This window comes from Myotis daubentonii, chromosome 12 (assembly GCF_963259705.1).
Source record: "Myotis daubentonii chromosome 12, mMyoDau2.1, whole genome shotgun sequence".
Taxonomy (NCBI): domain Eukaryota; kingdom Metazoa; phylum Chordata; class Mammalia; order Chiroptera; family Vespertilionidae; genus Myotis; species Myotis daubentonii.
The window spans coordinates 57,708,540-57,726,273 of NC_081851.1; the positions used below are offsets into that span (position 1 = coordinate 57,708,540).

Below are 17,734 nucleotides of genomic sequence, written 5' to 3' on the forward strand. Positions count from 1 at the left end.
TCTTCGTATTTCCCATAATACCTAAAATATAAGTATATATAATAGGTATACAGTAAATACCTGTTCTTTGATTTGCTCTTTGATTTCAGATGATTACCTGTTATTTTTTAAAACCCTGACCTGGCTAACTCTTTATTACCTAGTCATCAGTTCATTCCTTCAGCTCATGTTACTGAACCTCTGCCATGAGCTAATTTCTGTTCCAGGCACTGGCCACTCAGCAGTGAACAAAGTTTTGCATTCATGGAGTTTACATTTCCTGATCCCGTGAGTGCTTGGGGAATAAAAATGAAGTTTAATATAATACTAGGACTGTAAATCATACTTAGGAAGCAGTATTTTACATAATGCATTTAAAGTCAAATCTGAAATCTTTATGATGTTCCTGGGCTATAAAGATTGTTTTTGTTGGTGGTGGGATTTCTTTATGTCTTTTAAACTTCCTACTTTTAAACTTTGATAACTTGTGTTGTAGATAGGGAAAACAGCCTCTTAAGAATAAAATGTGAACATTGATTGCTGTACTATAATGTCATTGCATCTATTTGTTTTTATAGTTTTCTCTTCTCTCCCTCCACTTTAGGATATGCACTGTCACTTTTCATTTCCCTCAAATGTCTCTCTTTCTAAACCTGTGCTCCTCTTGAAATTTACTGCTTTTAATATCAAGAGTTCCTGCTATGCCCTAGCCCAGTGATGGCGAACCTTTTGAGCTCGGCGTGTCAGCATTTTGAAAAACCCTAACTTAACTCTGGTGCCGTGTCACATATAGAAATTTTTTGATATTTGCAACCATAGTAAAACAAAGATTTATATTTTTGATATTTATTTTATATATTTAAATGCCATTTTTAACAAAGAAAAATCAACCAAAAAAAAAATGAGTTCGTGTGTCACCTCTGACACGCATGTCATAGGTTCGCCATCACTGCCCTAGCCAGTTTTTCTTAGTGGTTAGAGCATCCACCCTCAAACTGAAAGGTCAAGAGTTCGATTCAGGTACCTCGGTTCCAGACTCGATTCCTGGCCCATTCCTAGCGCATGCGGAGGCAATCAGTCCATATGTCTCTCTCACATCGATGTTTTTCTCTTTGTGTGTCTCTCCCTTTCTCTTCTACTCTTTCTAAAAATCAATGGAAAAATATCCTCAGGTGAGGATTAAAAAAATATGCTTACCTTTTTACAATGTAATTTCTCTTCTAGAAATATTTTCTAGTCAGAAATAAATAAAACGTTACAAAGTTATCTATTACAATATATTTGCAAAGGCAAAATTTTGTCTAAGTAATGATTAAAGAACAAATAAATGTAATGCAGGCAAAAAAAAGAATAAAATCTATAAAAGTTTATTGCTTTTCTTTCACATGATTGAGCACCATATTGAGATTCTTAGACAATACTAAGAAAAGCGATGTGAATGGAATGGCAGCCTTTGTCCTATGGACAGTTTCTGTTGTGTGTTTTTGTTTTGTGTGTATGTGTGCACTTTCTCAACCTATTTACTATATTTGCCATATTTTAAAAGTACACTGAGGCCCGGCCAGTGTGGTTCAGTGGTTGAGCCTTGACCTATGAACCAGGAGGTCATGGTTCGATCCTTGGTCAGAGCACATACTCTGGTTGTGGGCTCAATCCCCAGTAGAGGGTGTGCAGGAGGCAGCCAATTGATGATTCTCTCTCATCGTTGTTGCCTCTATTTCTCACCCTCTCCCTTCCTCTTTCTGAAATCAATAAAAAACCCCAACATATTAAAAGTACACTTGGTGTCATTGAGACCTTATATAAATAAATTTCACATAATCCATCCTGTGAGTCCCTTCAAATAGAGCTCATTATCAAGTATTTAAAATTACAATATTTTTTAGGGCAAATACTTCCAAGGAAAATCAGCATGTGGTGTTGAACTGGGGTTTTATGTACTGTCATCTCTCTCCCTCAGAGTCAGCAAGCCGCTTACAGATGATTCTGAATGAGATTCAGCCACGAGATACTAATGATTATTTCAATCAAGCCAAAATATTGAAAGAACATGATAGCTTTGATTTGGAGGACTTGAATGCCAATGTACCAAATATTGATACTTCTGCAGAAATCAAAGGTAGCTTATATAAAATCAGTATTGTAATCAGTGTTTAAGTTTCAAAGAAAAAAACGTACAAAATTCTCTTTTTATATAGTAAATCAGACTGCAAATATGTACAGAGCATTTTAGAAAATGAAGTCTTTTTTTTTTTAGCTTACAAATGATTTATTTGGGGAATGAGTTTATAAAACTTTTACCAGAAAACGGTGTGCCTTAGAGCAGTATATAAGTTGCTACAACAGAGCGCCTTTGAGGCTAAAACCTGTCCTGACAGCCAGGTGATGTAAGAGCAGGGAAGCACTGGGAATTTGGGTTTGGGCAGCAATCGGCTTCTTCCACTATGGTTTCTTGTCTGTTGTGAGTCCTTATAGTCAAGCAGCCTTTTAAAGGAAACAAACCTTATTATTCAATGAAATGTGAGCTGCTCTGTTGTACCAAGCTTCCAGAATTATAGTTCTTACTGCTTATTTCCTCATAAGTTGTTATTTTATAATTTTCTATAGTGCTACAAAAAATCAGAAGCAATATCATCTTAGCGATTTATTACACATTTCTGCATTCTCCACTAGATGGGGCTATTGTCTTATAAAAATTTCTGTATTTTTTCTTCATTACACAAAATAACATAAATATTGGCTTATTATATTAATTTCAAACAATACAGAGGTAAATATGATTTAAAAACAAATTAAAGTCCTCCTTCATCCCTAATCCCACTTCTTCCCTTTGAGTACATATCCTTTTAGACATGTTCTATGTATTTATGTATGTGTACATTTATCTTCTTAGTTTAGTGGGCTTTTAAAAACACAAATGGGATAACATTGTAAATATTGTTTGTTTATTTACCTTTTAAATTTAATAATTTGTCTTTGACTTTTTTTAATGTGAGTACTAAAATATTTCTAAAACTAGGAAAAGAGAGCAAGGATAATTATAGCTTATTTGCCATGGAATTTAAATATATTTTGAAAGTGAATTTGTATTTTCCTTCAATTTAAATGGCCCTATCCCACTCTTTTACTGATATAACAGCCACCCTCACCAAAATAAGTAATGAACTATAATTGTTATAGTCATATTTTATAGATGACTGAGTGACAGAACTTACTTCATGAATTTCCAAGGTTATACTTAAGTTTTGAAACAATATTGTATTGTATTTTTTAATTTATTTTGAAAATGGCATATTAAAAAAATACGTAACACAATCCCTACTCATAGGACATGCTCAACAAATGTTAGTTATTTTCTCCTGAGTAAATATAATTTATGACAAATTGGTTTGTTTAAGCAGATTATTCTTGGGGAATTATGAATAAGTTTGTTCTAAGAAACCTGGATATGAGCAATCAAGTGTTGCAATAGATTTTTTTTTTTTAGGTAAAGAAGAAAAAACATGTGATGTAACTGCTCAGATGGTGCTGGTATGCTGTTGGAGAAGTATGAAGGAAGTTGCTTTACTTCTAGGCACACTGTGCCAGCTTCTACCCATGCAATCCGTGCCAGAATCTTCTGATGGATTACTGACGGTGGAGCAGGTGGGGTAGATGTTTATTTCACCTGGTATAATTTCTGGTCAAAGCACAGATCACAAATTTTTATTTATAACTCAACTTAAAAAAAGGAATTATGACTATTTCTTGAATAAAGTCATACAGATATCAACTGACGAAAGTTTGTGGTAGTTTAAGAATTAGACCTTGTGATACATTTCAAAACTATGTAATTTTTACAAACATTTTTATTTTTCTAAGTTCTATAAATAACTATAGATTTTACCTCACTTTTAGCTTCAATATTATCATTTTAATTTTAATTAACACATAAAAATTTAAATGAAATTATTTAGTAAAACTCTACAAACCTCTTAAATTTTGCAAAGGAAAAATAGCAATACATTGGTTGATTATGGATTTCTTGTCTCCCACTCCATTGATAATACGTTTGTAGTCACTTGGGCTTGTTGGCTGACTTTTATTTTAAGACCACAAAGTTAGTTCACCATCTGGGACTGTTCAAATGACTTGAGTGCAGTGTTTACAAGAAATTAGCTTACCATAGCATTTCATTTGGAAATATTTTAGATTTATTAGATTTCTGATTTTTAATTGATTCCCTCTTCCTCTCCATGTGGTTTTAACAAATCCGTTTCCCACCATTTTCTAGCAAAGATATGCAACATGTACTTTCATTTTTAACCTTTTTCAAATAAAGATAATTTTTCCCTTAGGGTGTTACAACATTTGAGAACAAAACAAACATTGTACTATGCTAATGCTGATTATTTCTATAATAACCATTTGACTAGTTCCGTGGAAATACTGCTAATATTTTTATTCTCACACTCTCTTAGGCTCATGTGCTCGCATCTGGTTAGCGGCTGGGCTTGTGATGATGTTGCAAGGCCCTGAGATGGAGAATGGCAGAGGAAGCAGTACACTGCCAGCATCATTATGTTCCTTATTCTCTTCCAAGTCAAATAGGTGTTAGTGTCTTAGAGTACTTGCAGTCATTGCTGGTGATTGGCTATAGTGCCAATGCCAACGTATTTGCCGAGGAATCCAGCTATGATTAATGATTACCTCACTGATGGTCACCATCTCACTAAACAGTAAACATATGCTAGAGTCTCAACTTTTCAAGGACAAGTTAAAACATCTAGTATTTTGGGTTTGTTGGATAGTGTTTATAAAAAAACAACAACAAGGGAAACATATTTTGCTTTTACTGTAACTGAGAAAGACCTGAAAGCTTCCTTTGAAAATTATTTTGCCTTGCCATCTTTTGTGTACCACCCAAATCTTATGAATTTAATTTACGTGGGATAACCATGTTAATATTGGGGGTTAATATACAATAAAAGAGATGTGTGTAGAAGAACAGCAGCAACAATAACAAAGAGGCTCTTACGAACCAAAGAACTCTTCTAATGACTGTTTTCTTGAAAAAAAAATTGCATCCTGTTTTTCGGTAAAATATTAGTTTCTAGTCTAATGAGGTTTAGTCATTTTCCTATGTCGCTGTTTATGTGGTGACCTCACTTATATAGGTTTGAGAAGAATTAACAACTGGATGAATGATCAAGAATGTCCCCGATAGCACTATTCTGGCATTGAAACCCTGCCTTCTTGGAAAACTTTATTCTTGGTCATGCTGACTTGAAAGAAATGCCTCAGTGTAGGAGCATATTTAGTCAATGAAAACCCGAAGTCTTCAAAAAATTAGTTTTATTCATATTACTGAAGGAGTCTCACTTTTAAACATAAAATTTGTTCTATGAAATTTCTTTAAATTAAAAATACTCCCATGTACTTAAAATGCTTACGAATTTAAAAATATAAATGACTGAGAAGAATGTAATTTACATTGGAGCAGCTGGGCCATGCCTAAGGTCCACCTTCCTTCAAGGGCATAGTTGCCCTGGCAACACTAGATCTTCTGTGCACCTAGTGCCAAAACTAAGAATTTAAAAGTCAATACCGTAGCTGAGGGTGACCAGAACAGACACGCAGAGCAGAGGCAGTGAAGTGGCTTGTAGGCAGAATGCTACCCTTTGTGGGGGAGAATGTAGAATTTGGATTTCTTATTCCCGAGACCACTAATAACTGTGATCTGCTTTTCTCTCAGTGGATGAAGGAGGCAGTTCCCTACATCCTAAAATACCGATGTTCACCCTTATGCTTCTCTACTCTCTACTCACCCTTCACTCTTGAAAAACTAGGGTAATTCTGTGGTAATTTGATGCCTTGAATGTAGGATTTCCTTTATAGCACTGTTCCTTTATGGCCATCTTTATGGCCCTTTGTTAGAGGGGGGACCACTTAAATACCACGTGTGTGTGTGTGTGTGTGTGTGTGGTTTATGATAGGCCAGCAGGTAGTGAGATTACAATGTGGAGATTTTTGTTGCCATCCAAGAACTGGAGCTCATTTATAATTCTGAATATTCAGTGCTATGTTCACAAACTATTAGAGCTGGAAGGGTCACAGAGATGATATTATCCAGCTCCCTTGTACAAGGGGAAACTGAAGCCCTTGGATGCTACCTGGTTTGCCTAAGATCACAAAGCTGGTTTGTGGCAGCTCTGGGACAGGAACCCAATTCTTCTCCTTTCCAGCCTGTGTTCTGACACGGCACAGTGCTGCTTTTGTTCTGACCTGCTCATTTAATTTTTCTTTAGATTTAATTTTCCCATTTCCCATACCCAACCAAATTTTTGCAAGCAACAGGATAGTAAGGCAGCTTGCTACTGAACTTTTTAGCAAATGATTCATTTGCCTAAGTCACTTGGGAAGCAGTGTGTCCTCTGCAGCTTCACCAAGAGGAAAATGTGCTCATTCAGAGGCAGTCTGACTTCCCTCCTGAGAGGTAATCACATAATGAAAGGTTCTTTCATAATGTCCCTGTACAAGAGGCAGAGATAAAACCAGCTTTGAGGGATGTAAGCTGAGACCCTTCAAGAGCGAGCACTACGCGCAACCTTATCTCGCAGCTTCCTGACTGTGTGTCTAGGTTTCAAGCTGGATGTTTTGCTGATGGGGAGTTTTTGCTTGATACGTTTTGTTGGTCCTCTTTCCAGGGGATATCAGATACCCAGTTCCTACTAATTTTTTTTTAAACAACTTCCTCTATCTAGAGTATCGATTCATATATATTTCCCCTAATATTCCTAAAAAGAAGCTTTTGGATAGATTTCTCTGGCTGCTTTCCCCTTGGTAGTAATGATTACCACAGAAATCACATAAATAGAAATAATGATCAACTATTAGAAATTAGGTCTTTTTTAAACCCCTATTTTAGATTCTGTTGTAATTTTCATGATGTACATGGCTAAGTGGGTTTATGCATTCCCTCAGGTCTTTTGTTACTGTTTTAGGTTTTCTGTAGTGGACCTCAAAATGGGAAATGTTTATTAGCATTCATAAGCCTTAAGAAATTGCCTTTTGTATTTTCTTTGCGCAGGTTTTTTTTTTTTTTTTTTTTTAAAGGAATTGTGAAAAAGTATCCCTTCAATTGTACTGAATGCAGGTTCACATTTTTAAGCTGTGAAATGAAGTTATGCACAGCATTTAGTCACCTCTTTATTGACTGTCTTACTACAAGGGTACTGTGGGAACATAAAGAAATGTAACATGTGGTTCTCTGACCTCAGGAGCTTAGAAATATAATAGGGGATTGAAGAAAGTCAGCCTAAAGGACGATTGTTAAAATGGCACATAGTTAAGAATTTGCTATAAATCAAAGAACAAACATTCTAGTAAGATGTTTTAATAACAGAAAACTATTATCTGTGTTGTTATTATGTAAGATAACAATGTTTAGGCATTGAAGAAATCCCAAATATTAGTAAGAAATCACTATAGTAGAAAAATGTACCATTTAAGACATTAATTATCTTACTATAGTGTAAACTTTTATAAACTGTAATGTGGAATTAGAAACTCCTAGTGATATTTCTAAGGTTATAAGAATTGACTGTGACTCAATGTCAGACTTTATTTATTTATTTATTTATTTATTTATTTTTTATTAATCCTCACTTGAGGATATTTTTCCATTGATTTTTAGAGAAAGTGGAAGAGAGAGGAAAGCAAAGTGATTGGTTGCTTCCTGCACTCGCCCCAACTAGGGCCTGGGTCGGGGGTGGGGGGAACCTGCGACTGAGGTACATGCCCTTGACCGTAATCAAACCCGGCACCTTTCAGTCCGCAGGCTGATGCTCTATCCACTACTCCAAAACAGCTAGGGCTTAAAGTCAGACTTTAAATTAAGGTTTAGAATTAAGCATTACACTTTGATGATACAAAACAAAAACAAAAATGGTCATTTATTGTTTGCTATTCTGTGCCAGGTCCTTTGCTAAGTGTTATATGTATAATCTTCTTTTTCTCTCAGAATAATCCTGTGAAGTAGGTTCTAGTGTTATCCCTGTTTCACAGACCAGGGAACTGTTACTTAATTTGTTGCCTTAGTAAGGAGGCCAAGTAGGGACCCTGAACTCAGCCCTTTTGGCTTCAGAGTCTTGAGTCTTAAGCACTGTACAGTGTTTTCGTAAAATGTTCCACATGTGTTTAAATCCTCTTGGGTTTATCTAATTTATAATGAGTGGAATTAGCCTTGATCTTCTGTATTTCTCTCTACTGGCATATGTAAATGACAAATAAAAAATATATTTACATTTGTCCTTTGTGGGTTTTATGTCTAGATGAGCAGTTAGTTCCCCTAAGTAGACCGCTGGTGAATTGTAGATGCCTAGAATCGTGACATGCAGCAGTACTTCCCTGTGGAATTTCACACCCTGTAAATCCATAAAGCATATTAACATGCCTGGAGAAGTAGGCTTTATGAAAAGTTAGAAAGCAGGAGCTGCTAAACTTAAAAAGACAATGACTAGAACTTAATTTTAAGACTAGAAAGCAGGGCCTTTTTTTTGTATTTTTACCTTAATTCCCTTTCAAAAATCTTGAGAGCTATGTTATTTATTAAAATATTTTGTGTAGACATCATCTACGTTAAAAGAAAGCTTTTTTTGAATTGTAAGTAAGACCTTAGTGGCATCTAATAGAAAGTTTTCAGAAGATTTTTTTCATTTTTAAAATTAAATATTCTGTTTCTTGTTCTGACTGTTGTCATTAATTTTTAAGTCATTTGCACCAGCTGTGTTCCCTGTAGTCTCATTATCCAGTGGAAGGGTGTGGAAGAACAGCATGGCCAGCTGTTCTTAGGCCACACTGCCTTCTGCACTTTGTAATGGGGAGCATCCTTACCTTTCACTGTTTTATGGCATAAAACTTCGAGGCCATTCAGCCAGGTTTGCTAACCCTGTCATATTATTCTGTATTCAGTCATGTGAAAAGACCCAGTCAAGTGTCTGGCTGGGAGCAGGTACTTAGTAAGTGTTTATTCATTCAGTCTAGCCACCCAGCTTCTTTCCATGTTAGTTATCCTCTTCCTTTGTGGTCCACTCAAGTATGTCCTATTTGATGTCCGGATATGAAGCTTCTTCTAATAATCTATTCCAGGTCAGAAGGATCTTTCATTTCTAATGACATGGAATGAAATGAGCTTCTAGGGGACACCCCCAGCATATTGGTTTCCTCTGAACTGAAGCACTGTGAGGACAGACATCTTGGTTTGTTCTGCCCTATCTCCCCTTGCAGTAATCTGCTAAGCATTTGGCAGGGTGCTGAAGTTTTATTTAAAATCTGGATTTTCTGAAGCCAGTACCCACCAAATGTTAATAAAAATACAGCCAACCCAACCAGTTTAACAGTTAACTTGGTACAAAACCTCATCAACAACTAATTGTTCGTCATGTCTTCTTTAAAATAAATGGTCGTAATTGTTATTTGTCTAACCTTGCATGCAGAAGGGCAACATATAGGAAAGCTGTGGGTAGCCTTTCGGAAAATTCCATGGTCCTGACTCAAAGTTAATGCCTGTCAATTTTCAGTCCTTTGCACTAAATCTTGCCATTCACATTTGTGTGTCTCTAAAAGGTATTTATTGGAAGTTGTTTAATGGGTTGGAGTTTCATTTTGGGATGATGAAAATGTTCTGTAGATGGATGGTGGTGATGATTGCACAACAATGTGAATATACTGAATGCCACTGAACTGAATCCTTAAAGATGGTTAAAATGGTAAATTTCATTATGTGTATTCTAACCACAGTAGGTGTGTGAGGATTGTCACCTTGTGTGATTGGCTGTTGGTGTTGAGTAATATGTGCTAACAAAGAACACTGTGAGATTTGTGAGGCTGGCATAGGGAGGCAGTTCTAATATAGCATTCCAAGATTGCCAACTCTGGAGCCAGACTGCCGAGGTTTATATACTGGATCTACACTTCCAGGCTGTGTGACCTTGAATAAGTTACTCAGCCTTTCTGGGCCTCATTTTCTCCATTGTAAAATAGAGGTAATAGTGCTTACTTCATGGATTATTATGAAGATTAAATGATACAAAAATGCTTAAAATACTACCTGTCACACAGTAGAGTTATCTAGCTCTAAGTTCTAAATGATATTACATAAAACTGTAAATGTAAGCATAAACTGAACATTTATTTCTTTTTAAATTTTGTTTAAAAGGTAAAAGAAATAGGAGAGCACTTTAAACAACACCTTTTACAGTCCAGGCACAGAGGAGCATTTGAATTGGCTTACACGGGCTTTGTGAAACTCACTGAAATACTAAACAGGTAACGCAAACCAATCCTTTTGTGTACATTTTAAAAAGACTAGATATCCCAACCATGTGCTTGAAGTAGCATGTAGTTGTGGCTTTTGATGTTTAAACTCTTGGAAGAAATTGTTTTCTTAGGTTTCATTGTATGGTTTACTGCAGACGATTTAGTGAAATGTTCACACTGGGTTTTCTCATTGAAAAGTGATTTGAAGCAAATTCAAAGATTTTGCTAAATATAGCTTTGAAGTTACCATTTCTTTTCTTTAAATGAAATGACTGTTTTGTCTGTCTGAAAACTGCTTGGTATGTGGAATAAAATAAGCCCTCCAGGTCTTTGGATTTTTGTGTATTACAGACAGAAAGGATTTTATGGGTGTTTGTTTTTTGGTAGTTTTATCTTATAGGAAAATTTTAAAAGAACAGTAATAGACCAAAAAGTATAAAAGATTTTTCCCTCTTACTTGGAATAATATTTAGGTAGATTTCATATCTTTAGTCAATTTTTTAAATTATTATATTTTTTTACATTGTAGGTGCTGATAATTTCATTCATTCATATACTAGATTTCCTCCAAATAGCGTCTGAGGAAACCTTAAGTTAATTACTTAATGACTAAGTGTTCATGCAAGTGTTCTCTAAATAAGAGGTAGTATTTTCCAGGAAAACATTTCCATTGCCTGGAAACGTTTTGAAATGAAGAAGAGTTCTGCCAGCCTTGTACCCTCAGCAAACATTTTATTTTGGGCTGTTAGATTATCCTTGAATATTTTTGGCACATTTTTTTTTCACACTCCTGGTAAAAACATTTATAAAACATTTTGGCAGTTATGGGCTGCACAGAATATCTTTAAATGATATGCTAAAATATGTTCCCGACTTTAAACTACTGATCTTGAAAATATTTTATTACCTTTTCAACTTATTCTTTCCACTGTAGACATGACTTAGGAATATTTTTTTTTTCTCACAACACAACATACTTTCCTCTCTTAAAGTCAATTAATAAGTATATATTGAACACTAGTTGTATGCCTAGTACTGTGCATGGTTTCGAGGATATAATACTTCTTTGTAAGACAAGGTTCCTTTTCTCAAAGAGCTTATGGTTTAATTTGTGAAACAAGCAGGATGAAATTCAAAATACTTAACAAATAGTATTTTTTGGGCACTGACTGCTCAGAACAGACATTGGTATAAGCATCCAACATCGCTGTATGTACGGGTGTGTGTTAGCTGAATACCAACCTCGAAAGTGAGACCAAGATAAACAATCTAATATAATTATCAATCCTGGTGTGAAATTTACAAATTCTGTAGGAATATCAGAGAGAGAAAGTAACGGGGATAGGCTGCTAGGGCTTAATGGAAGAGGTGGGATTTGTGCTAATGGATGAGTAAGGATTAAGTAGATAGGAGGAGAAAGGAAGAAACTTTGTGGGCAAATGTTCAGAAGCTACAATCAGCATGGCATATTGTTAGGTGAATAAATAAGCCAATCTTATTTAATGGTGATGGTGGTGGAGTTTACTAGGCAATATCGTACATCTGGATATATTGAAGCCAAATTATGGATATCTAGAAAGTAGGTGTGCTATAATAGGGATGGAGAGAGATATTGAGTATTTTTAAATCTGAAACAGATAATAGAAGGGATGCATTGTAGAATAGAGAAATAGCAGTAATGTATGACACAAGCTCTTAGTTGTGTTTATATTCATTCCATTTATTGGCAATGAAATTGTATGAAAGCTTCATCTCTATAGTAAAGAGAAGAGTATTTGCTCTATTAACATATCTCTCTGACATTTTTTTTTTATCCTTACCCGAGGATATTTGTTTCATTGATTTCTAGAGAGTGGAAGGGAAGGAGTAGAGAGAGATGTAAGGGAGGAAGGAGGGGGAGACATAAGGGGGGGAGAGAGAGCGAAAGAGAGAAATACCTACGTGAGAGACACACATTGATTGGTTGCCTCTTGCGCACACCCCTACAGGGGCTGGGGAACCTGCAACCATATGTGCCCTTGAACCCATTACCCTTCAGTCTTCAGCCGATGCTCTAACCACTGAGAAAATCAGCCAGGGCTCTCTAACTTTCGTTGTATCGATCAAATAAAATAGATATTTATGAAGATCCTTTTGCATTGTAAAATGGTTGTAGTGTTCCTGTGTAAAGTAGTTTTTTGTTGGAAGTCTTAAGTTATATGGATTGTAATGATAGATTGTAGTGAGGAGAACCTGGAATCAGTTGAAACAATCTAGCTTTGAGCTGATGAGAGCTCCTCTGTGATGGTGGCTCTGGCAGTGGAGGTAAAGAAGTGGCATCTCAGTTAACCTTCAGCCCCATACAGTCATAGCTCTCCATATGATACTGACTGCTTAGAAGGAGAGCTGTGGACATTGGTTTATATTTCATGATGATTTGATATGTCAGGAATTAAGGAGTTTCAACTGGGTGATTCTTCTCAGGGTATTTACCGAGTTCAGTTGATGGCATTCAATTGGCAAATGAGCTGATCAGGAGCATCCAAGACAGCTTTATTCACATTTCTGGCCATAGCATCCAACATTGCCATATGTGCGGGTGTGTGTTAGCTGAATACCAACCTGGAAGGTGAGATCAGCACATTTAAACAAGATAAGAAGATTGGTGGGTTAGAAAATTGGGCCTAGTTGAGACTAAATGTGGCTTCTCAGCATGGCAGTCTTAGGGTAGTTGAAATTCTCATAGGGCAGCTTATACCCCCCCCCCCCCCCCCCCCGAGAGAGTATGCCAAGAGAATCAGACAGAAGTTGCATGGTCTATTCTGACCTAGCCTCAGAAGTCTGACAGCATTGCTTCAGTCACATTCTTTTGGTAATAAGTGAGTTTTAAGTTCAGTCCAAATTCAAGGGGAGAGGAATTAGACTCCACCATTTGATGGTGAAATGGCAAGATCATACTGTAGAAATGCACGTGGGGTTAGAGATAGTGTAGTGGCCATCTTTGTAAATGCAGACTGCTACTTGAACCACTGAACGTGAGTGATGGAGTTTCCCAGGCAGTCCACACTTGTTCCTGTACTTTAATTCTTGGTGACCAGAAAGGTGGATTTGATATTAACAAAGGTAAGGAAACTGAAAAAGAATTAGTTTAATAAAAATGAATAAATTTGTATGTGTTGAGTATGAGATTATAATGGCTTATGCTTGTGGAAATATTTGTCAGAACTTGGAGATAGGGAATTTGGTTATGTAACAGAAACAGAGATGTAGATTTAGGAATTGTCACCATAAACATCATAGTTAATAGGGAGAGTGTATAAGGAAAGGAATAGAGGACCAAGGACAGAGACTTTTGGGCAAGTATACTTTTTGGTTGAATGGTACAGGTGAAGGCATTCCAAATATGGAATGGGGAGACTAGGCAAGGCCCAGGGCCTGGTATCTCAGCCATTCCTCATGGTTGTCAATACTGGATTTTAACCAACTGTTGTGAGTTCTCAACTGTTGCTTCCAAACCAAGTGGCTCTTGATCCCTCTGGAGGCAGTTCAGGTCTGCTGAACAGAATGTTTTGCAGAGAACATCTTTACAGTATGTGTGGCTTCCTTTTGTTTGGTTATTATTTTTTAAAGGAAATGTGTTTCTTTTGGATCCTTTGAAAGCTTTTTATAAGCTCTTAAGAAAAAGTTATTTAGGCATACAACATTTAAAACATTTGCAACATTTATTGCAAATCCACTGAGATGGAGGCCAACTGCTGGTCACCTCTTGAAATCCAGCTGTGTTAAGGAAGGAAGCACTTAAAGAGATTAATGGATAAATAACTGAAGAGTTAAACATGAGCCACATTGTTTGAATTGGTTTTAATTGGATTATTCAAAAAGTCATCAAATGTAAACTGACTTTACTACTAAACAATCTGTTAAACAGTTCACTATTGAACTAATTAACTATTCACTATTAAATAATCATCTACAAATAAGTAGGAATGGGAAGCACTTCTTTTTTCTGGAAATTTTTTTGAAAGCAGTACTTGCACACACACACACACACACTATATATATATATATATATATATATATATATATATATATATATATACATTTAATTTTCTAGAATCTGATTTTCTTATATGGTGCTTTCTCTTTAGCATTTGGTAAAATATTCATATTCTCTTTTAAAAAACATAATTACCAGCCTAAACATTTGATTGGAGTGGTTAAATGCATTAAAGTCATAACTCTAAAATCAAATTTCTGACAAAATTCATACTTGCTTGTTTATTCTCTCTGTGACCTTAGTATTTTAAGTTGTTTTTTTTTTAATGAAAACGAACAGAATCCTAAACTGGGGTGGTAAGCTGGGGAATCTAGTGTTCATTTGTCTAACCATATATTAAAAGCTTAATTTTAAGGGGACTAAATTACTGACTGCAAGTCTAAATCTAATAGGGAGGTTTGTGAATACGTGATATTGTCGTACTCTTCATATATATGAGTTGCTCTACTAATTGAAATGTAGTTTAACCTACAAATATTTACTGCACTAATTACAATCATTTTCACATTATTGGCTTGAAAAAATGAACTGCTGACATTTAGCGGTTTTTGTCATAAAAATGCTAGTGCTGACTCATGGTTGTCAACCATTATGGTGGACAGTGGTAATTTAAATATGTGTTGAAACTTTCCTCAGTTAATTATAGCTACTACAATTCAAATAAATCCAACAGAAAACATCTGACAAACAATTGAAATGTAATAACGAAAAAAATTTCGTTATTGGAGAATGAAAGACCAAGTCTCTAAAGGTTATGCAATTGAGTAAGAAATAAATGGAGAATTTAATGTATAAGATTTGGGGAAAAAGTCATTCAACTCTAAATGAAAGAATATACCATCTTGTCTAAGCCTTTATTCTTCTCATCTCCTTTGGCAAATGTGTTTAAATAAGACACTTTTTATTCCTGAATGTCCTATGAATTTTGTTGTAGTATTAATTAAATAAAGAATAACTAAATGATGAGTCACTCTGAGAAGCTATATTAATTCTTTAGATAGAGAGAAAATTCTTTAAATTTTTCCCTTCTATAGTGGATGAAGAGGATTAGGAGAAAACTGGAATGTCTTAATATTTAAATTCTAAATCTTTGTGTTTTTGGTTTGTGACTCCTGAATTTGTGTTTTTAAGCCCACTCCATAATTGAGTGAGATATTGCCTTCTTTCTGGAACTTTAAATACTCATTTTTAAAGTTCTCATAGTAATACTAAGTCATTTAGACACAATTAAAAAGGAATCTTATTTTTAATAAGTGACCTCTATCTCAGCTTTGTTAGTAAAGCCCCAGAATTTTTAATATTAATTTTTTTCTACTTGATCTCAAGGCATGGTTATATTAAATATTAAGAGAATCAATAATCTGGTACATTCTTCTAACCACTTTTAAAAAATATATACATATTTTTAATTGATTTCAGAGAGGAAGGGAGAGGGAGAGAGAGGTAGAAATATCAATGATGAGAGAGAATCATTGATTGGCTGCCGACTGCATGCCCCTTTCTGTGGATCGAGCCCGCAACCCGGGCATGTGCCCTGACTGGGAATTGAACTGTGACCTCCTGGTTCATAGATGGATACTCAACCACTGAACCACACTGGCATGGCCTAACCACCTCTTTTAATCTACCATATTTTGCTCTTCCTTCCATGGCCTGGTGATTGGTAATTCCATTTAGATTTGGTCATCGTTATTGCCTGTGCCTGTAGCCAAGGCTCCAAAATACCCCCCTGATGTTTTAGCCTGTAGTAAACCTCAACAGTACCCGATATGAGGGAGGTAAAGATGGCTTTTGTTGATATGTAACTTTCTCATTGGATCTCATTTGGGCAAATCATTTTCCAGGTGTAGAATTTCTCCATGCTTCAGGGTTCTCTTTAAAATGTGTGTGCACAGGCACACAACTTTCCTGCACATCTGTCACTGTTTATTTTAAGTGAAATAATAAACTTGGGCTTTTAAATAATAAACATAATACTTGACTAAAGAATGAATGGAGTAGAGAATTGAGCTTATGAAATAATTGGAGATTGGAAAAATCTCTAAGGAAAAATAATATACCCAACAAGTTTTAGGAAATGGAGGTAACATTTCTCAATTACCAATAGTAATATAACTAATCAGAACTCAACAAAAAGTAGCTCTGTGTTACCATACTTAGGTGAATGGATGAAGCCATTCGAAAACCACTTTGTAGTCAGGGAACCTGATTTATTGGCACAAAATAGTCTAATGACCAATTAGTTGGGTATACAGAATATGTAATTTGATTTTGGTCTGTGGTTTTATGCTTATCTTAAGAATACTTATCCACTATGAGTGAGATAGCTTTGTGGATAGAAATCGGACTAATCTGCTTATGGAACAATAATTTGCTCTAGTGATCTGCTCAAGACAGTACAAAGGCCTAAATCCCAGCCTGGCCTGGCCTGTTCATTCCTGTTGCTTTTAGTAACTCAGGTCATAGCACTTAGCAAAGAGGGGAAAAAAACCCTCAACAAAACCCTCTGCCTGTTTTCTATCAGCACCCCTGCCCCCCTGTTATTTTAAATTTCTACTTAAAAAAAAAAGTAAGTTTATTTTTTAAAAATTTATCTTTATTGTTTAAAGTATTCCAGATGTCCCCTTTGCTGTTCCTCCCGCGCCACATTGATTCCCTCCACCTCGAACCCGCCCCTCCCAGACCTTCAGCACACTATTGCCTGTGTCCATGGGCTATGCATATATGCAAATAAGTTTTTGTCTGTGATGAACAAGAAAACCAGAGTGGTCTGATTCCTCCCACCCCCACTCTTAGCCACATCTCCCTTGGAGTATAGAGAAAAGAATATTGAGATATAAATTAGACCTGAGTTCCATCTACCAACTCTTTTGACGCTAGGAGAGCCGTTTATCCCCTCTGGCCTGCTGTATCCTCTGATAAAGTAAAGGGTTCAGCTTTCCAAGTCTACTTTCAGCTTAGCCTTCTGCTCATTCATTATACAATGCTGCTTTCTAGTTTTTGGGGTTTTTTTTGATTTGGGGAGTCTGGGGATTTTGGGTATGAAAGATTGAGGGAAGTTGGATACATTTTTTAGTAAACTTCCCTTAGAACTGGTAAACTAATCTCTTAGGAGTATTTTGTGGATTAATAACATTTAGTGAGAGTTGTTTATGAAGAACCTTGAATTCCTTGTAAGAAAGTTACAGTTTTTATGATGTACTCAGAGACTGAAGACACTGCATATTTTGTATTAATTTGACATGGGAGTGAAATAAAACAAAGGAGCCTTCAGACAAAGAGGATGTCTGCTCTTTCAGTGGAGAGGCACTCACAAAAGCAAGGTTGGAATTCCCCACGGCTGTGCTTGGTGACTGCATAGAGTTGGCACAAAGAACCAAGTCTTGCCTTACTCAGTAACCTTTCCCTTTTCCTTGCCGA

At 35.8% G+C, this 17,734-nt stretch overlaps 1 protein-coding gene across 4 annotated transcripts in view; it reads left to right on the forward strand.

Annotated features, from left to right (window-relative positions):
- The window catches only part of THADA (THADA armadillo repeat containing), a 297,259-nt gene that overhangs the window by 44,570 nt on the left and 234,955 nt on the right, over nt 1-17,734 (forward strand). For all 4 annotated transcript variants that reach the window (XM_059659977.1, XM_059659980.1, XM_059659979.1 and 1 more), the window contains exons 20-22: nt 1,940-2,098; nt 3,467-3,624; nt 10,178-10,287. In XM_059659977.1, coding sequence (XP_059515960.1) covers nt 1,940-2,098; nt 3,467-3,624; nt 10,178-10,287 — 427 coding nt within the window. The remainder of the gene's footprint in view (nt 1-1,939; nt 2,099-3,466; nt 3,625-10,177; nt 10,288-17,734) is intronic.